At 30.7% G+C, this 21,759-nt stretch overlaps 3 protein-coding genes across 4 annotated transcripts; 2 read left to right on the plus strand and 1 right to left on the minus strand.

The window, feature by feature from the left end:
• Positions 1–94: 94 nt before the first annotated feature.
• LOC117234075 (COP9 signalosome complex subunit 1) lies at positions 95–3,612 on the minus strand. Of its 2 annotated transcripts, none has more exons than XM_033494943.1 (7): positions 3,562–3,612; positions 2,360–2,424; positions 2,014–2,106; positions 769–1,890; positions 561–695; positions 419–482; positions 95–360 (listed from the first exon to the last, which is right to left on the minus strand). In XM_033494943.1, the coding sequence occupies exons 2-6, from the start codon at positions 2,384–2,386 to the stop codon at positions 426–428; spliced, it is 1,434 nt and encodes a 477-aa protein (XP_033350834.1). In that variant the 5' UTR covers positions 2,387–2,424; positions 3,562–3,612; the 3' UTR covers positions 95–360; positions 419–425. The 2 variants fall into 2 exon arrangements, with proteins under 2 accessions (XP_033350834.1, XP_033350835.1); XM_033494944.1 differs by lacking the exon at positions 3,562–3,612 and adding an exon at positions 2,489–2,578.
• On the plus strand, positions 3,518–18,167 carry LOC117234070. The gene is made up of 4 exons (XM_033494930.1): positions 3,518–3,642; positions 4,511–14,586; positions 14,666–14,905; positions 14,980–18,167. Exons 2-4 carry the CDS (start codon positions 4,597–4,599, stop codon positions 15,031–15,033), a joined length of 10,284 nt encoding a protein of 3,427 aa, XP_033350821.1. The 5' UTR covers positions 3,518–3,642; positions 4,511–4,596; the 3' UTR covers positions 15,034–18,167.
• Positions 18,168–18,808: 641 nt separating this feature from the next.
• Positions 18,809–21,742, plus strand: LOC117234073. Its single transcript, XM_033494940.1, has 8 exons — positions 18,809–19,142; positions 19,260–19,435; positions 19,513–19,625; positions 19,694–20,110; positions 20,184–20,244; positions 20,338–20,506; positions 20,573–20,732; positions 20,797–21,742. Exons 1-8 carry the CDS (start codon positions 18,855–18,857, stop codon positions 21,057–21,059), a joined length of 1,647 nt encoding a protein of 548 aa, XP_033350831.1. The 5' UTR covers positions 18,809–18,854; the 3' UTR covers positions 21,060–21,742.
• Positions 21,743–21,759: the final 17 nt, after the last annotated feature.

Genomic DNA, 21,759 nt, shown 5'->3' on the forward strand with positions numbered 1-21,759 from the left:
TTTGAATTACTTCTTTATGTGATAGTTAATATAAGAAAATAAATATGTATACTATATAAGACAAACGCGGACAATACAGAAAATAAAACGTTTGTGCATGAAAAAAGGTATTCATATATTTATTGATAATAAAGTCTTTAGTGTACATTATATATTATCAAAGATTTGTTCATACGTGTAATTAACACATTTTTGAAAATACTAGCTTTGTTTTTGCTTATAGTGTAATGTATTATATACACATTCCGTAACATCTATCGAAGATTCAAATTCAGTATCAGCATCTCAAATATTTATTAATAATATATCCAATATGGTATCGAAGTACTTTTTCAAATCTTACTGACCATGGCAGTTCATCTGCATAAATATATTTATAAACCAAAAGGTTAACATAAATCACAGTTCAAATTCTTACCACTGAACTATTGCTTCCAAGTAACTGACATTTCTCCCCCTTGAGTATTATCACGCTGTGGACTCTGTAACAGTATTAAAAAATATTAACACTTTTTAATTTTTATCCTACCATAAAATTTAAATACAATGAATATAATTACTTTAACTTGAATCTGTTGCTTCAACATCGCAGCCCTTAAGATTAACATGCGTGTACGTCTCTGATATTCTTTTCCGACGCTCATAGATTTCTCGAAAGTTGTACTACGTTGATCGACATCCTTTGCATATAGAATCTAAGTATACATAACAAATCAAATGAAAAAATGATTTTTCATAAAAATATTAACTAGCGATAGCAATAATTACCTTATTATGAGAATCTATACGAGCTTGTATCTGACCATCGAGAATTAATTGCATAAGCTCATCTTCCAATTCTGAAACTGTTCTGTTAAAAGCAGTTGCCATACGTCTCATATCTGCACTTAAGTATGGACTAAAATATTGTATTAATGCCCTATTCCGAATTTGTGTATATAAAACATTAACGTGTGGTGCTATGTACATATCCAGAAGTATATTATCCTTAATTTCATCTAGCAATTTTAAGCAGGATGCATATTTCGACTCGTAAAATTTGAAAATGATATCTCTTAACTGTGGTTCCAATTCTAGAAACAACTTAAAGGAACTGCTAAAAATGACTTGTTTTTGTAATTCATGCCTGTCAAACGTTGCCAAAGCACAGAGTCCTCCATACAAAGCAACATTTCCAGGAGACAACAATTCAAGGCAATCGCAATGATCCAATGATGCTTGTAAAAAGTGTCTTGCAGCCATTTTGTATTTTCTGGTTGCTAGTTCTGCTAGACCAGCTGCAACTTTTAATTTTGTAACTATAGACTGATTGTTATCTTTGCCATGAACATCAGAAAAATCTGGTGTACTTTCTGCCTTTGTTACATAGCTCAGTACATGAGCCCAATTTTGCAAATAAACGGAAACTTTAATAACATTTAGACACATATTAACAATATGTTTCCCACTAGTGCAATAATCCCTTGCTCTAGAATAACATTTTAAGGCATGGACGAGGTCCCCACAATCTAGATAATGATCTCCTAAATCGTCATGACCTCTTCTGATACTTTCTTTAATTGAATTACTTCTATAATTTTTAAGATCTGTATCAAATTTCTCTAGTTTTAAAGCAGCCTTTTTTGAACGTGTTTCAACCCAAGCCTGGTCTAAAGTTAACATATCTTGAGATGTTGACTGTGCTGCAACATCTGGCAATCCAGGTGTACCTACAGCTTGCACTAATTTTTTGTGTAATATGACATACAAAGAAACATTATATGTTGTCATCACATACGATATAGCCATCTTAAGTGCTTCTATTCTTAACATTGGACAATGGTCAGCTATGTATATAAGCCTGTATAGTTTAGCAAGTCCATTGTAGCTATTGGCATAAACTTCCAAGTCCTGAAAAGAAGTAAAACCAAAAATTTTCATATTTACTTTGTAACATCAAAACTATATATACAAATTTCTAAAGATCATTAACAACTATCAAAGACAAGAGATTCAAAAGAGAATTATATTTACCAATGTTGGATTTTCCACAATATATGGTTCTTCTTCTGCATTATCATTATCTTCTGCAGGAGCATCAACTTGCATAGGCTCCACAACATTTTGCTACATATAAAAAGCATCAACATATATTTTATACAAAAATAAGTTCGTAGTTCGCAGTATCCCAAACGATAGAAATATAAAATACAAAGATAATAAAATTAAAAATAGATTTTAACGAACTGACATAATAATTGTAATATAGAAAAAAACATAACACGAAAACGAACAACATTTGAATTTGTCACGATTTTGCTGCCCCTGAATATTCTATTTACATGAACATTTACACTGTACATTGTTCTAAAATAATTACCTGAACATCGTGAACTTGTAACGGCATGACAAACGTTTTCTTTTATGTAAAATAGCCGAGAAACTCTGAAGCAAAACAAAACTTTATAACAGCAATGTAATGTGCAATAGAGAACCAAGTTATACACACATGTATCATGTATAGTTGATGCAGTGCAGGCAACTTGGAGCGATTAAACATTTTCCACTGTCATAATTTTATTTCGACAGATTTTGATTTGCATAAAATTCTAAAATTCGCTGATGTATGTTACTTTAAATAAATCAATAACAGTTAATTATCCTCCTACTTAAAATTGATGTATTTTAATAAATTTTAATTAACCTAAATACTTTGCTCTGATTTTGAAACAGTGAAATAGTTATTTGAAATAGTTACTATTATTTTACATCGCATTAATAATTCTTTACAACTACCATAACTCGTTTTTTGACATGACTGTGCAACGAACGAGCAACAAAAACTTATGTTCATTAGAAAAAATTTTTTTGGAGCATAGATAAAATGTTTTCATATAACGAAATACCTATTCGCGGTCTAAACTTTTAAATACTTATTACGTATTGATTAATCGTAAACACGAAACTCTATCTTTCACTGGATCAGATCGAATACTGTATAGATAGAAAATATAAAATAACGAAAGAAGATTCTTGATAACTCGTCGGGAGCACATACATAATTAGTTTTATGACAGTATTTCCAGCGACAATAATAACGCTTTAATGTTTCATTAAAATATATAATGTAATATTTTTTTATACTAAATACATTAATTGATGCTGTACATTATAAAACTTATGTATATTTGATTATATATTTAGTATTGTAATTTATATATTTTACATTAAATTAAATAATATACATTATTTTTTGTATGATTGTTCATTTCCTCCTATTTCATGGAACGTATCTTTCATCGACAAAAACAAAAGCTTGTATTGCGTTTACGCAATGCTAATCACGCGTATTATTTTCCGTGTAGATTATATATGAGCCCGTGAAAAATAAGAACCGTTGCTGATAAATATATTATTTCCATTCAGTATGGAAAATACACGTTCACGTGTGTCCAATATTTTGGTAATGGTGAAAATACACCTTTGAACGTTCCAAATATTTTACAGGGAATGCAAAAAGTATGGTGTGTGTGGTCGATACGATCGAACGGTAACGATTAAAATGAAACGTAGCTAAGCTACCTGGTTTCAGAAGACGCGTGATGTCTGTCTAGTAGTCGTGTCCAATATGGCGTATATACTGTGAATTGCATTAACGTGCAGGTAAGATTTGATTGAATTTTTCTTGATATACATCAGGCAAATAAATTAAAAAGTGAAAATTCGTACATTTTACAATGTTAATTTTTCAAGTTTCTGCATATTTTCATTAGCACACGATCAAACGGAGTATTAACGAAACATTTTTCTTAAAATATGTGAACCTTGTCAACCTTTGCACGTTCAAGGTCCGTTCGTTGAAGTATATTTATGATGACAGGTGTGTTATGTGGAAAAGGTGTCCTTTCTATCAAATCGCTTTGTGAGAAAGTACGATTTTGAAACAGAAAATTGATTTACTGCGCGATAACGTCCGCCGTTGGCAACTGCCAGTCGGGTCTGAATAGATCGCCTCTATAATTGAGAAAATTGGAGCAAAAGTTACCAAAACGAATTTATAAATCGTATCGGCCGATTTTTCTTACCGATTATTTACGTTAGTTATAAAACTTGAGATTTTAAATAACATTCAAACTGTTTTTGTAATAGCACATGACAAGTATTTTGACATATTGGTGTACATACCACGAAAATGGAGCAAGTCCGATAAAACTTTTATTTTCAACAGATATAGAAATATGATTTTACTTATCTTTTAATAAGGATAAAATAGATTTAAAAAGTTATATAGATGTATATAAATATAATATAACAAATAAACACAGCACTGTACCAAAACATGCGAGTGCCCTTAATTGATTGATAATTTAATCACTCCTGAAAGTGCATCTTTGTTATTATTACCTTATATAAATACCTTTTTAATTTTTTTAACAAACAATGTTTAAAGTAACTTACGGTAAACTGACAATTCTATAAATAAATAGATATAACTACAAAAAATTAAAAAAGTATAATTTTGTTTCTATAGGTTCTGGTCCTGCCTCTAGTGCAATTATTTTTTGTGGATAAAGGGAATGAGATAAATACTATAAATTTGTAGTAAAACAATGTACAATGAACTACGGTGGGAATATGCCAGATTGGCACCAATATAATGCTTCACAGACAAATGAAGTCACACCTTCTGCACAAAATGTGAATTCTGGCCATCTTTCATACATTCCTGGTGCCAGTCCACCAACACTAAATGCAATTAGCCTTAGTTCAGAGGGTCTGAACAAGCATCAGAATGATGCAAATTACAATCCAAGAAACTATCAATCTTTTAACAATGTTTCAAATGGCTCAACCATTCCAAATAACAGCCCTCTTGTATCTATGGTGCAAATGCAGAATTGCATTGGCCATTATGGTTCTCCAAATACAAGGAATACCATGTTAGATAACATAAATGCTTCTGTGGATCCTAGGAACACTAATATCGGAACTATAAATGATGACATAGGATATAGAAGCAACCAAGGACCTTTTAATGGACCTATTGGTCATCTAAATGGAACAAGCTGCAATTTAAATACATCATCTGGACCTAGAACAGGGCCTGGACCTATCCCTGGACCTAGGACAGGACCTGGACCTGTCCATGGACCTCGAACCAATTCTGGACCAGGAATTGGAACCAATCCTAATACTGGAACTGGTCCTATGTTTGGACCTGGTTCTAGGCATGGACCTGCATCAGTATCTGTTTCAAACTCTGGCGCTGGAAATATGGGACCAAGAAACACTAATGTTGGTCCACTACCACCTTCTGGGAAACCTGTACCACCTTCTTCATTTATCCCTTGTAAAGGAATGTGTTGCAATTCAGATCCAAACATTAATTACCAGCAGTGGGAAAAATATGGATCGTATCAAAATAATGGTTCATACAGAGATAATGTACATCCATCGAATTATCAGATCGAAAATAGGCAGTTTGGAAATAATTGTAATTTTAGAAAAGATAATCTAGAAAGTAAAGAAGTAATGAGCCCCGTGTTGCCCAATGCGTCCACTGTAGATCATAGAAGAAACTTTGCAGATTATAAGTATCACAAGGATCACATAATGCATAGAAATTACTCAACATCTTCGGGAATATTTCACAATTACTCCATGCAAGGTTACAATTATTCTACAGAGCAACAGAAATACCCTTATCCTGTGAAAGAACATACGAAAACAAATAGCATGAATATGCCGAATTCAGGAATGCTTAAGCAGCAAGAACAAAATTTCATAGCCCAACAAAGATTCAACAATAAACAATGCCAATATCAAAATGGCAATATGATACCCAAAGGAATGCCTACTGTAAATGTAAATGCAAATATGGTATCCTCTTCTCAAAACTCATACTTCAATTCGCAATATCCGAGAAACATTCCCGCAGAAATCTCTCACGAATGCCAAGAAACCACCAATAATACTGCAATGATGAATAAAATGCAGAATACCTTTATGCATAACTCTCCTCCACAGCATCAAGTGTATCAACATAAAATAGCAATGCAAAAATTTTCAATAGAAAATCATCTTAGGGAACTGAGTAGGATACCTGGCTATCAGTCTCATCCCAAATACAAAGAATGTATTCTTAGATATAGAGAAGTATTAAAATTGCAACAATCGTCTGGCTATCAAAATCCAGTTCAACAAACTCCACGTGTAACAACACCAGTAAATACTACAGTGCCGCCTATTAATTTGCAGTTCGATCAAAATGGTATGTTAATAAATTCCAGTTATCTACCGGATAATTTCTCTAAGGTGCAGCATGCACCACCAACTATAGAGCAAGCACCAGAAAATATGGATAAGCAAAATAAAGACCAAGATATTGCCATGGTTAACGAGAAGTGCCAGCAATCGCAACAACGAGAGCAGTTAATAATTCCCCAACAAAATGAACATGTTCCTTCCTCTTGTGCAGAAACGTTTCAGAAACAGAATCAGTTCTCTATACATAAGGACTTTAATCAAAATCAACTAAAAGTACAAACAAGCGAGAGTCACACCTTTAATACTTTAAGTACTAATACTAGTAACGAAACGATGATGCAGCAAAAAGCCTCGAAAGAATTTGCTAATAAACCGGATCTGGACGTAAGACAGTTTTTGGCTAATTGGGACGAAACTGACGACGAAGAGGGAACGACCAATATACCAGACACAATTCTAAGTGAAACAACCCCTGTTGTTGTAGTAAGCTATGAAAATATAGATCTTTCATCGAAAACACCACAAGCCTCGGAAGTTCCAAGAAAAAATGGTTTCTGCTCGAACGAAACCTTAGAAAGTAACAAACAAAGTGAAACGAATGTAATAGCAGCCCAAGACTGTTTGACAATATCGTATTCCGCATCTGATAATTCTGAGATTGCTAAAACTTCCAAAAGAACGATTGGAGAAGGTGTGGTGAAACCTGGGAGTATCATACATTGTATTAGCAATGGTCCTGACGAAATACCCACAATTCACATAGTGGACAATTTAGAAATAGCAAACATTCTGGGAGCACCTAATGGTCAAGTTATACAAGCTTTGGAGAAGCAAAAGACAATACCATTTTTCAGGGGGCCGAGTAATAATGAAATTGCCGAAAATACAGAGCAGCAGAGTAAGAGTAATACTCATATACTGTCTGTTGATTATCCCACATCTTTGGGTGACATGGATAAGAATACAAATATGGAAAATTCTAGTATTTCTGAAACGACTACAATTCCAATAAACAACCAAGGATTAAGAGTTTTGTCGACATCAGAAAAAGATAATCTGGATGTTAGTGATAACATCGAACTAAAGAAACAGCATAGTTTTGAAGAATCCCATAATCCCGATGATATTAGTTTACCAGATTTACCAACCTCAGAGTGTACACCAATATCTACTACTCTGAACACTCCTATTCATTCTGACACTGAAGAATCTTCGCAGAACATGGAAGACTTATCAATATCCACAAATATGATAGAAGTAATGCAGAACAGTCCAGTAATTAGTTTTACACAGCTAAACAGCGAGGATAAAGTAAAGAATAGATCCCTTGGTACTTTGGAGTTGGAATTTCAAAAGGAGAACCGTTACAAAAATAACGAAACCAAGACTGGACATGCGCAAGAGGAAACTTTGAATAATTTTGAGTTGTCTAACAACTCTAAAGTGAAATCAAATGAAATAATTAAAAATAAGCAGATGAAAAATCTCGGGACCACTACTGTGAGAAAGAAAGTATGCTTAGTAGATAGCAAGGAAAATGATGCTAGAGTTTCTGATACATGTGGTGTTTTAACATCCATGGAATATGAACTGGAGGAAGTTGTTGAAGGGGAGAAGAGATCAGATCTCGACTCTCCCGATTATTCGTACGAAAGAGGACACAAAAACATTAGAAGATCGACGGAAACGGTAAGAAAACCGGGAGTAGAGAAAAGTAAGTCGAACGATAATGTTGATTCTAATGCAAATTTAAGCCCAAAAATATCTGATGATGAGTCACAAGCATTGAAAAATGATAAAGAGCTTAGGAGGAGGAAGATAAAGACTTCGATTGTATCTACAAATGCTAGCTACTCAACGCCTTCTGAACTTGATCTAGATGTCAGAAAAAGAGCAAGAGAAGCAATAACCTGGGAAGAAAAATGTATAGATAAATACTTAGATAGAAATCTAAGTCAAAAGAAAGATGCTGATCATTTGAAACAATCGAAGGTTTCTGATACGAGGAAGTTAGAAGATTCAAGCTCATCCCAAGGTGGAGAGCATTCTGTGTGCCATATGACTTCTCAATACAAACACTATTCCGCTGCTGTGATAAAGGATAATGTTACTTTAAATAATAAGAAGACGCACGGCATCACAGACAGGATCATGAGTGAGAAATCATCCGAGTTCTCAACCAAGATAAACAATATTAATACCAAAGAACTCTCCGAAGAGGCAGAAATTAGGAAATGTGTATCAAGTAAAATAGTTTCAACATTGCAGGAAGACATTCAATCTCAAACTTCTAAGTTACTGCAAAAAGATTTGAAAAGTGTTGATGGAGACGTTACATACACTGCGGAGGAGATGCGTGTGCTAAAAGAGTATAGAAAGAAGAAAGAAAAGTCGTATCAGGCTCACGATACATATAATGATAATAATAAAGATGAAAAATCGAAATCTAAAAGTTATAAACTGGGACACAAGGTATGTTTGGAACAAAATTCTGTATCTTCAATTAGTTTAAATTCAGAGAATCTGATGACACAGGAAGAATCAAAAAGCCACTCATGTTCGAAAAATTTAATAAAAAATGCTGACTTTGATATTCAAGTTGCTAATGTAAACTTGAAAATTAAAGACAATGATATTGGTAAAGAGTTACTTCTTGGAGACAAAAGCCAAGAACACACAAAAGACCCTCTGGAGGGAATTAAAATTGAAATCAACGTGTCATGTACAGACAGAAACTCGAAGGGACAGGAGCAGAACAAGCGAATATTTTACGACGATCGCAGCCTGTATGAAATTGACGATTCACTTTCCTATTCGAATACGTTGGACTGTCAACGTAGATTACACGCTAAGGATCAAGAAGGCAACCCAAAATTACCCGAAAGAGCTCACAGAGTGTTTGAGAAATCCGATGCGGTTGTAGATGTTACAGAAACGAATCAGGGTAAAAGCGAAACGGAGAAAAATTTAAGAATAACGCTTAAGAAAGATAGGAGAGCTTCGCTAGAGACAAGCGAGGAAATTAATTCTATCATTTCTAAGGAAACATGCAATTTAATTTCAGATAATCAGTCTTTTAGTAAATCTTCGCGCAACAATGTATTCTGTAAAGATATATCGAAAGCCGAAATAATCGAGGATACTAGTTATGCTGTTGATCACGTGGATATAATTAAGTCAAAAAGTGCAATATCAAATACTGCCACAATCGATGCAAATAATAAAATTAAGGGAAAGAATAAGCTCGAAAACGATAAGGAAGATAATTTTATATGTGAAGATGATGATCAATTGGCAAGGATACAAAAGCAAGGTTCTACGAATTTCGTGAATGTTTCAAACATAATAGAAAAAGAGATAGCAAGTGTATCTCACTCAAAAACTTCTATAAAACTACCAGAAAGCAACTTTATCGAACTCAAAGCCAAGTCATTAAATAATTTGAGCAATTTGGATTTCAAGTTTGGCAAATATTCTGGGATAGAGTTAGATCGCGGTAAACGCATGGATGAGGAATTGGACGAAGAAGAAGATAATACGGGCAAATGGAAGAAGCCAAAGATAGATGATATTTTTGAAGACTGCGACATGTTCCAAAGTAGCAGCGGTTATGTAAATCCGATATTCTCGAGCATAGATAAACTAGAGGAGCTCCATACTGTTCCTGTATACACTACCAAAGACGGAAAGATATCCTATAGTCCTAATCGAAGATTCACTTATCACGAATTAATGATGGAGGCTCGTAAACGAGAATCTTACTCCTCTGTGAAAAAGTCCCACTACACGGATACCTGGAACAACTATTACAACTCAAAATTTCGGAAAATGTACAAGAAAAAGCGGCATCATAGTCTTAATGATAAGAAAAAGTATGAATATAAGAATACCAAGTATCTTTATGATAGGAAACGAAATTATTCGGATGAATTCTATGGTAAAAGTCATGTTAAATATAAAAATTATGTTCACAGCATTAGGAACAATAATGCTATTTGGTCTGATCATTATAAAATGGATAAAATGTATAGCAGCAGCGATTCTGATGAACAAATCATAGATCGCAGTAAAAATCGCGTTGCTGAGGGGAATAATTGTAAGAAAGATCAGATTACAGAGAATAAAAGCATAGCTATCCCTAAACCACAAAAAGATGAGATGTTTATTGATGAATTAGATCTGGAATGTAAAAGTAAAGAGAATGTAACAGATGATCTTTCACATAAAGATAATTGTATGGATTTAGAGGAGGCGCAAGTGGTTCAATTTCAAATTCTTGATATTGATAAAAAGAGTGAAAATTGTGTAAGCGCTAATAATAATTGTATAGATAATTGCATATCTCATATGGATTCGGATATTCTGTCAACTTCTGTACAGTCGAAACAGAAAGAACAAAATGTTGAAAATAATGTAAATGAATATTTAATGCTAGATAATTCGGAAATCACGTCAGAAAACTTTCAGACAAATAAAGATAAAAATTCGGGCAATGAATGTACGGATCAAATTATTGATAAAGTTGAAATTATAACTACTCTTGAAAATGAAGAGAAAAATGTAGTTGCAAAAAATGAATCACCGACTTCAAAATTGCTTATCAAAGAATCTTTATTGGATAAAGATAAGCAAGTTAGTTTACACGATCTTGAAAAGAAAAAAGATGATGAAAAAATTACTTCAGAAGGAACAGATACTAAAGAACAGAAAGAAGAAATTGACATAAACTTGTCTGATAGTCAAATTTCCCTAGAATCAAAAAATAATCTTGAAAATATAGAAAATACAGAAAGTAATAACAAATCAGAAACTAATCACGTTAGCGTACCAATATTTGAAACAGACATAATAAAAGAAGTTTCTGAGCTTCAAATAGATTCGAATAATGCATCTAATCAGGTTTCACAAGAATTTTCGTTTTCAAAACGTCCGAAAGTCGCGTTTAATGAAATAATTGAAGAATCTGAGCAGAATATTAGTCAAGAAAATATCTCAAAATGTGAAGAAGAAACTGTGCAATTTAATAAAGAAGTTGAAATTTCAAGTGAAGATCAAGAATACGAAAAGGATATAAACAAAATAGAAGAAGAAAATAATGAGGATTTAGAAGGTCCAAACAATGATACTCTGTTGAAAGACACTTCTGCAATGAATCAAAAGGAATCTGAATCTCAGGCAGTACTGGCAAACAAAACAATTGATCAAGAAGATAATACAAAACACATTTCTATTGAATGTATTGAACATGAAGACAATATTGGCGTGAATTCTGACCAAATAAATAACGTAATTACCGAAAAAAAAAGTTCTATTGATTCCTCAAAAGATGAAATTCATACTGAGGATGAACATATTACAGAAATTGGATTAAACAGAAGTGGAATAGAAACTATTTTATCAAATGACCATATAGAAGAAACTTCAGTGGAGCAAGATGTAATAACTGACGATTTAAAGGATGAAGGTGGATCAGATGATCTGCTAGTTGCCTCTAAACATGAAACGAATTCCAATCAAGATACTTTTGAAGATAAAGGAATACCTGTTCTTAATACATGTTGCTTTATTAAAACCTCTCCAACTGTGGATGCTGAAAACAGCAAAGATAAAGCTGAAATAGATAGACAGAAAGAAGAGCAAATTCCTGTCGATCAAGCCTTTTCCAAAAGCTCGACTCATTCTTCAGATATAGACATGATAGCAATACCCAAGCTGGTTATAAAGAAAACTGACACTTCAAATTCGAAACCAGTGTGCTCACTAGATTACATAGATTCTTCTGAAACCTGCGATAGATATGATGCAAAATTATTGTCCGAAGTACGTCCAAAAATACCAAAAGTGATCATAATGAAAAATAGATCACGCTCTGTAACTCCAACAGTTGAAATTTTAGAGAAAACTAAGTCTGATAAAACGCAATCTTTTCTTCCAGAACAAAATGAAGAAAGTATGGATATGGATAACAGTGATTTTGAATCATATACTTTAAAATATGATAATTATGAAAATAAGGTACCTAAGGTGAGGATAAAGTTGGAGGATATATCATCCAAGGACTTAAAAGTATACTTAAAACGTAAGACCATTAAGAAGAGCATTCCAAAAGTGAAGATTAAAAAGCTTAAAATGCAAGAAAGTAAAAGAATCAAAATGAAGGAGAGTTCAGAATCAGAAGGTACTGATTCTGATGAAGATACAAATTTTCATGAGTCAATGTCCAGCGACATAGAAGTTGAAAAAACATCAAAATCAAAGTTAAAAAAACAAGAAGAAAGTAGATCTTTGTCACCAGAAAAAGATAGAGGGAATGATTCGAATATTCCTAGAGTTTCTTCAAAAAAAACTAAAAGAATAAAGGAAGAGGACTCAAAACACACTGCCAAGTATGATAACAACATAGCAATTAATGATGAGTTAAAGAAGAAATTTCCTCAGTGCATTATGGAAAAGATTCCTAAGGTTATAATAAAAAGAACTCAAATTGGCACAGAATTTAAATGCGAAATTAGCAAAAGTAAAAAGACTTCAATCACTGAAACGTCCAAATGGCAACCAAAAGTAAAATTACAAAGATTAGATGTTCTAGATCATATGGTGAAAGATTGGAAGCAATCAAAAATCACATTAAGTGATAAGTTTGATTTGTCTGCACAAATAAAGGATATTAGCAATGAAGATGTGATTGATGACAATAAAGTAAAATTACCTAGATCTAATTCAGTGTCTAGTTTGTCTCCTGCTAAATGCAAACAGAGAAGATTATCAGACTCTGATTACATGAAAATTAACTCAAAATCAACTACTGGGTTCGATGCTAATTTAAGTAAAATTGATAATGTGGCTATTTTAAAATCAGATGATAGTGAACATAGAAATATTAAGAGGAAAGGAAAGAGAAAATTACTTTCCCAGAGTAGACAAATACATCATAGTCAGAACGATGAAAGTGAGAGTGAAATGGGAGAAACTGCAACAAAACATTCCTTTAAAGACATTCTGACAAATGAAGACAATGATATGATGGTTGTGAAAAAGGAGTACTCAACTTTTGGGACCAAGGAGACACCCCTTATAGAAGACAAATTTCTAGACTCTGTCACTTGTTCACATAATTATAATGATAACAATAGTTCGATAATTAAAGTCGATTCCTCAGATGAAAGTCAAACTACAATAGAAATTTTGCCGGCATCACCAGATAATAGCGATAATGAAGTGAAGAACTCTGAATTTGAGAACATTAGTAGAATAGATATGGTGGATGCAATGCCGACTCAATTGGAATTAGAATTGGAACTTATTGACAATAAAAATATATGTTCTGAGGTATTTACATCGAAAATCGACTATGCATCGCATTCCAAGAGTAAGTACATTGAAGGGTCAACTAAGGCATTCTTCAATGAATTTCAACGTGCTTCACAAAATAGTTCTGATCAAAATGAATATACCTTCTTAATGAATAAACAGCAATTACAAAATCTAGAGAGAAGATCAAATGATAATTTTTATTGTAATGACTTATTAATTAAAGAAGTACTAGCTGCTAAAGAAACACTGAAAAAATGTTTGACAAAATCTGAAAATGAAGATGCAGAAAGAAAAAAATCACGACATAGGACTGTAGCTGAAAAGAAGCAAGGCTCAAGTTTCACTTTCAAGGATATTGGAAAATCATTAGACAAGTCCGAAAAAGCATGTTCTAATAATTCTCAGAATGATAGAGTGGAAGTAAGTGGAAAGTCTAGAAGTTCAGAAAAAACAGCATGCATATCTTCTAGTAAGATGGATATAAAGGAAGTTAAAGAAAGCTGTTCAAAACAAAATGAAATTTATTCCATGGATTGCCCTACAGCTTCTACATACGAAGATAACAATGTACTAGAGCCAACTACCATTTCTTTGAAGGCTTCTAAGAAATTTGATGAAATAACAGCAAACACAACATCAGTAAGAAACTCTGGTCATATATCAAACAGATATAACAATACAAAAGACTTGCAGAAGGAAAAATCTGCAAAGAAAACTAGCAGTAGCAATGAGAATCAGAAAGATAATGATAATTCAAATGACACAAAAATAAAAGAAGACAACATGCCATTATTAGTGCCAGAGTTTGTTTTAAATTTTGATTCCAGCTCAGATAGAGATAGTTCCAGATCTCCACCTGTTATAACAAATCAAGAAGAGGTTGAACATGTAGTAGAAGATGCAAAATTGATGAAGAACAAAGCGATTAATCAAATGGAGAATATAGAAGAGAATAAAAAACATTCCTATAAAGACTGTGGAATGACTATTGCTGATATTATAATGCAATTAGCTTATCATGAAAAGGTGAAAATATTTGCATTTCCCTTGATTGCAAAGTTTTTATATAAGCACAAATGAAGCTAATTTTAATAGTTTATTCCAGGCAACAATAAAGCATAAAAGATATTGTAATTTATGCGAAAGATGGTTTCCTACAACTTCACGACATCGTCGACATTTAGCTGGATACCAACATCGTTATATGGAATCAACACAGCGTAAAAGCATCCATACACTTTTTATTCTGTTCACTGGCAAACCTTGTCCAAGACTTTTGCCAGCAAATGTGATTCGTAATGACTGTTCCATTGGGGAATTGACACCTTTACAAATTGCCGTTCAGGTACAATTATGCTTCATGTACTATTCGTCTACTGTGAATTTCATATACTTAATCTTGTCAATTACGTTTCATAGGATGTTGCAAAATGTGTTGAATATATAGAACAGGATCATAAAACGAAAGAATGATAGCAACAAGTTACTATAAATCACTTTGGCTGCATAGATGCATTTCCTGTGATTAACTATACTGGAACAAATAATGTGAGTACCTTTAAAAAACGTACTATAATGCTAAACACAAAGTTTATTCTGTAATTCTTTTAATCTTAAAGGAATTGTACATTTTTAGTATGATTACTACTGTTGGTAATCATACTATGTACTATTATGAATATATGTATACAAAGACAATGAAATTAACATCTATGAACTTTGCAACAAAAGAGAGCTTTGTTGATTGATGTTAATTGTTAAGAGTTACTTGAGAAAAAAAAATTATTTTAAGTAGTTAGATATTTAGCCAAAGATCATAGTAAAAAAAAAGATACATGTGTACGTTAGATTATTTATAGTTTTTGAGGACTACACAGTCTCTTGTTTGTACAAATGAAAATATGAGTAATATGATAAGTGAATGTGCTCGTTATAAATCTTTATTTATATCGTGAAAAGACTTATATATACGATGTATAAATACATATATATATATACACAGACACATATATATATATTTATTATTCTTGTTTAAAAAGAATATGAATCCTTGCAATGTTACACAGACCTAAATCTATATATAGTTACATTTATATAAAATTATATATCTGAAACAGGGGCAGTCAAAGTAAAAAATGTCTATACTATATGTTACAAGATTAAATGAACTATGAAATGTTAAAGTGTCCACAATTCGTACATTTCGTACATTCGTAGACAATGTTAGTGAATGTTAAACAATTTAATTTAAAAAAGAAAGTTAAACAATATGTAAATTCTCCAAAATATTAATTATACTTATTACTGTGATTCTAAATCAAATTTTTCTATTCTACTTATCTTTAATAAGTATAAACTAACTCTTTATACAATTCTTTCAAAAATAATTACTTACTTAATTGACATAAGCAGTAACATCTCATAGTTCAGTAGAAAATCTACATATAATATAAATAATGTTCACTCCCCTGTCACGTGTTTATGTCTGATTCAAACCATTTAGGTGTGCCTAATGAGTTATTGTTTATACAAATAACAAAGCTTTTAATTGTTTTTAAATGTTATAAATGTTTTTCTTATTATTCTATTGATATATGTATATTGGAAGTGGGAAAGATCCTTAAAGAATAAGTTCCTGGTTATAAAGTGGGATGGAATAAATATATTCCTTGTTAAGAGGCTAAAAAACAACTATTATGCTAATACAGGGTTAACAGACTATATCTACAATTGTCTTATAATTTTATTCTTTCTGGTTTACGTTCCAAAGAATGAAAATACATTAAAAGTCACTTTATTGAAAAATCTAGTTTAATCATTGAATGCAACCAAATAAAAGAAATATATAATATATATATATCTATATATATAAGTCTATCGATTGTTATTCCACTTAATGTTTTGTTTCTCATAAGTTTGTTTTAACTGTTTCATATTTTATTTGCACGAGTGCCTTAAAATACACCTAACAGTATTTGTCGTATCGTGTTATGTATATTATGTAAGATTAAATGAAGCTATATATTTCTAATATTCTTGTATAAAATATGCATTATATATGCTGCAATTATGAGAACATTAAAATAAATATACCACTGCATAATAACTATAAATGACATTTCTATAAATATGTACATCATATTTGTTTTATAACTCTTTTTCTATAATTGTAATAAAAAGGTATCTAAACAGTGGTATCCCTTGAACATCTTCACAGGTATATAAAATAAGTATAATATAGTGGTATAAATTAAGAAAAATGTTCTCATGATTGAAGTTTTGTTATGCAAATATTTTATGATATCATTGTGTGTTCTATGTGCCTAAATTTTAAGAAATTTATATCCATCTAAAATTCAAATATGCATAATATTACTTATACATATACATTTAATATAATATAAATATGCATCACTTGTATATTATATGAAGAAAAAAGGTTTCAAAGTTTTTATAAATAAAGAAAAATTGTATCAGTTTGATGTATGTTGTACTTCACAAAAATTGTTTTGAGTGTTTAATTGTCGCTACAAGATATCCAAGTAAATTATGTACATCCAAAATATAAATATGTATAACAACTTGTATCGTATGATATCGTAATTCATTAGATTTGAATCTTATAGTTTCTCCCTCTAATTTGACTACGTTATATTAATTAAAGAAACAGGATATTCTTAAAAAATAAAATTACATCTAATATATGCTTCATTTAGATGAGCAGTGGTTTTTTAGAAAAATTCTATTATTGACTTCCAATAATGTAAATTATTATAAGATTGCACCGACTCAAATATTTTCAGTTAGAGAAATTTATATTACAAAAAACCTTCTTTTATTTTCTAATTTAGGTTATTCAATTTAAGAATTGAAAATTTTTATGTAAACACACAAATTAAGAATCAGTTTGTAAATCAAATTACTTAATAGAGATGGGTCCATACAAACATTTATTAACTAATAAAAAATATTTTCGTAAGTCAATATTATTAACACCCATCTACTTATGATTTATAATTCTTTTATATTTTTAAACATTTAAATCATCACATATAATAACATCATTCAAATGAGGCAGATCTGTATAGAAAAATAAGTGCAATTGTATATTTTTACAAAGCTTACAACTGATTATTCCATACAAAAATACTAACTTTTAAAATGGTTGTTAACTGTGCAATTCTAAATCAGATAAATCATTTATACAGTTCTGCTAATTTTATACATAATGTGTGATTAACATAGAATAATTGTGTGGCATAAATTACAATAATTGTAAGCGTGTTTTAGATTTGTAGCACTTTTTTCAATTTTAATATTTCAAAAAAGTGATAATTTAATATTTCTATAAATTTTGAAGAAATCTGAAGAGATGAAATTTATTGAAAAGTTTTAAATGTTACGTAAATATTTTGAAAAGTACTATAGAAATGTTACATATCTAAACACTAAAACCATTCCATAGTTAAAATAAGAGGTTTAGTTAATAGAAATAAGAACTGTATGAATCAATAGATTATTTTCTGTTAATGTACTTAGGCTACAGAAGTGTATGCAAAACTCTAGTTAATATATTAAAGAAACAATAAATGATAAGAATTACCATGTATGGTGTCCGTTCCTTAATCACGTGTATATCCTTTAACTTCTCTTTATCCTTACATATGTATATATATATATCTATTTTTCACATATATAGATGGTACAACTGTACGATTATCGCAATGTATTATTTATAGAAATTAAAATTTATAAGGTTACGCTACTCACAATTCTTTTTCTCACATTTGAACCGTTTTGATTATACTTACAAAAAATTTAAAAATGAATTCAGTAAATTTATATAGTAGGGACATCTATAATTTTTTACTAAATTTATAATATAAATTATTGTCTATAGTTGGTTTCGTAGGAATTGTTGGCGAATTTAATTTTGTCATTTAATGTAAATAAATAAAACGAATAAAATTTATATATATATTTGACTGATCGAATTCATTTATTTTTTCAATGAGCAATCTAGTTGTTTATTGTAGATTAAAATATTTGATTCTTACAGTTTGAAAAATGATTTTAAATTTTATAAAAAGATATTAATATAGTTCATAATATCTAAATTATATTTTTAATTTCTATTAGATATTTTTAAATATTTCTATTACGTATTTAATTAATAATTTCGATGTTATCCTTGGGCAGTTGATTATTTTAATCGGATAATATATAAAGTTATTGATCAAATTCGAAAGGTGAATAAGCATGCGCGTTTTTCTTACTATGTAAATGGCAAGAGGATGATGTTTTACAAAGATTTGCAAGTGTTTTTCCATTTTTTTACGGTTTTGTTATACGTTTCCGGTGAAACATTAATGAGGAAAAATGAAAAACGTACCAGCCTCAGAAACAATTATCAGATGTGCCTCGACACTTTTAAGATTCAAGAAGATAAAATTATTCGAACGCAGGAATCCTTAGACATGGGTGCTAAATATTTGAAGGAATTTGAGTTTAATTCTAGAGAAGAATGTTTAAAATTCTGCTGTGATACAGAAAGTTGTGACGTGTTTATTTTTGAAGAGAAGGTATAGATAATTTCATACAAAATAAATAAGCAAATAATAAAAATATGATTTCTTTTTATTTCAACAAATAAATGATTTATTTTCCACTAATAATAAAATAAATTGAATACCATATAGAATCCTGGAAGTTGTTATCTTTTCCAATGTGGCCCATTGCATGACTTCAAATGTAAATTTACAAGTCATGCTAACTATAGTAGTGCAGTTCGTAGTAGCTATAGTACACAAAGCAATTCACAACTGGAGAAGGAAAGTACGATTTCTCAACAAGAACATGAATTGAAATCTCTTAGGTATGCAACCATCATTTTGATATTCATAATATTTTGATGATAAAAGAATAATATACATATTTTTTATTTATATGAAGGAAATTAGCAGACCCAGCACCAGCAGAATATTCTTTCACAGAATCCCCCATGAAATTAATTGTAACATTGGCACCAAAATTATCATTAACAACATCCCCACCTATCAAACAGGGTATATACAAATTAAAGTTTTGCGTTTCTAATTCAACAAGACAAATGTATAATAATATATGTTTGTAGTTTGTACTAAAAACCAATATGAATGCAGCTTATCTGGAGATTGTATAGCAATATATAATGTATGTGATGGTATACCACAATGTACTGATGGATCTGATGAAGCAACAGATGTATGTCCCATAGAAAAACCAACAAGTTTTCCTTCTATAGCCCAAGGAGTTCAACCTCCACTACCATACCAACAAATGGTTGATCGACATAAACCCTATGCTCCACTGTATCCTCATGTTTCAGAAGTTAATTCTTGGAAATTGCCTAATTTAGCTCAGCAAATGATACCACCTCAGCTACTTCTATATCCAGCTCGTCAGATGGAAGGTGCTCCAGGGTATCAATGGGATTATCAACCCATATATGATCGAAATAAAGCCATTTATAATTCTTATCCTGAACAAAGCAATCTAAATCCTTCTGAACGTAAGTAGTATAATTGTAAAAGATTATTTTATGAATGAAGTGGAAGTGCTTTAAACTGTATCATTTTTAGAAGATCAGTCACATATTTTCAATCATAAGGGATTGGGTGTAATAGGAGAAAAAGAATCAGATGGGTAAGGCATCAAATTTTAATTTTAAAGAAGGTATTAAGCAATAAAAATATTAAAGTAGTTATATTTAATCTTGAATTATTTTAAATTGTTTAGTAGTACATATATGGATGCAAAACATCCATACAAAACGTCGTATTTCCTATCAGCAAATAGGCAAAACAATCAGGTTTATCTGTCTCCATCTCCAATATCGAATGTGCAACAGAAGCAAATAATGGAAACAGAAAAGGATGTTATTATTACAACAACACCTGCTTGTGATGTATGTGTATTCTATGATTTCTAATTTCATTGCAATATTAACATTATATTATTTTTTCTCTTTCAGACATCACATGAACAAAAAGATGTTTCATTAAAAAGTCAAGAAATCGGAAAAATCGATCAACAAGGGGAGAAACATATAGTACACGGAAAAGAAATTAGTCAGAATATATTAAAAAATGAAACTCTGAAATTTAGTCATATTCAAACAAAGGAAACAAAAGGTGCGTTATTAAATAATGTTATTTTTGTCCAATGTTTTATTGTAATTTAAATATATCATTTTAGAACATAAAAGTGTAATAGTTATAAAACATCATAGCAGAGAGCATGGAAGAAATACCTTAATGGCAGAGCACTTGAAACAAGCAAATGAAAATGAAGTTTTGAGACCCAGGGGAGCAGTCATATCGTTGGCTTTAGGACTTACAATAACAGCTATTACAGCTACATTAATTGCTTGCCGATTACGAGTCGTCCGAAGACGTGGAAGAAGGCATGGACTATATGCTCATGATGCGGATTATTTAGTAAATGGAATGTATCTCTAAGTGAGTATACGAATTTCTTTAGTCAAAGGAATGTAGTGATTTTCATACTATTTTAAGTAACAACACAATAAAAAGTGTTTTGTCTTAGTAGTCTGATTTTAAAACTAATTAAAAAACGAAAATGTTTTGATTCATATTTATTTTATATTTGTGAAATTTGTTTCATCATCTTATGTGCAATAGATATTGTGTGAAAGTAATTGTATTAAATTTGTGAAAATTTGCTATAAAATTATAATTTTTACAACGAATATTTAAAGTATTTTATAAAATAAATTTTTGCTCGAGTAACTTACATTTATCAAATTAGTATCTTAATTTGTATAATAATATTTGATTTTTAAAAAATATTGACAATATAAAAAGAAATCAAGAATTTTCGAATAGAATGAATTCTATGATAAAGCGCAACACGAAAATTTACTGTATAATTTGAAAAGGCTTTAATAGATTTAACGGTGAAACTGTACACAAGCGAATGTAATACACATGTATCTTTAATTCAGTGCAGCTGTGTTTGAAAAAAGAGAAAACTACCAGCTTATAACAAAATTATATTTATATATAACTTTTACAATCATACAATACAAAGGTATATACGATTCTTAATAATAGAATCACTGTTTTCAAGATTATAGTAACTAGCTATTCTAAAAAAAATTGTTACTATGTCGTTTTTATACCTCAATTGTATCAAAAA

Source organism: Bombus vosnesenskii, unplaced genomic scaffold (assembly GCF_011952255.1).
Source record: "Bombus vosnesenskii isolate JDL3184/JDL3185 unplaced genomic scaffold, Bvos_JDL3184-5_v1.1 scf7180000013302, whole genome shotgun sequence".
Lineage (NCBI taxonomy): Eukaryota > Metazoa > Arthropoda > Insecta > Hymenoptera > Apidae > Bombus > Bombus vosnesenskii.

Excerpts from the sequence above, each read along its gene's own strand:
- LOC117234075 (XM_033494943.1), bottom strand. The coding sequence starts at position 2,386 with ATGCCGTTACAAGTTCACGATGTTCAG. Across the intron at positions 1,891-2,013 it reads TTGTGGAAAATCCAACATTG|GACTTGGAAGTTTATGCCAA; the intron begins GTAAATATAATT and ends ACTTCTTTTCAG. Across the intron at positions 696-768 it reads GTATAGATTCTCATAATAAG|ATTCTATATGCAAAGGATGT; the intron begins GTAATTATTGCT and ends ATGTATACTTAG.
- LOC117234070 (XM_033494930.1), top strand. The coding sequence starts at position 4,597 with ATGAACTACGGTGGGAATATGCCAGATTGGCACCAATATAATGCTTCA. Across the intron at positions 14,587-14,665 it reads AATTAGCTTATCATGAAAAG|GCAACAATAAAGCATAAAAG; the intron begins GTGAAAATATTT and ends AGTTTATTCCAG. Across the intron at positions 14,906-14,979 it reads CTTTACAAATTGCCGTTCAG|GATGTTGCAAAATGTGTTGA; the intron begins GTACAATTATGC and ends TACGTTTCATAG.
- LOC117234073 (XM_033494940.1), top strand. The coding sequence starts at position 18,855 with ATGATGTTTTACAAAGATTTGCAAGTGTTTTTCCATTTTTTTACGGTT. Across the intron at positions 19,626-19,693 it reads ATCCCCACCTATCAAACAGG|TTTGTACTAAAAACCAATAT; the intron begins GTATATACAAAT and ends ATATGTTTGTAG. Across the intron at positions 20,111-20,183 it reads CAATCTAAATCCTTCTGAAC|ATCAGTCACATATTTTCAAT; the intron begins GTAAGTAGTATA and ends CATTTTTAGAAG.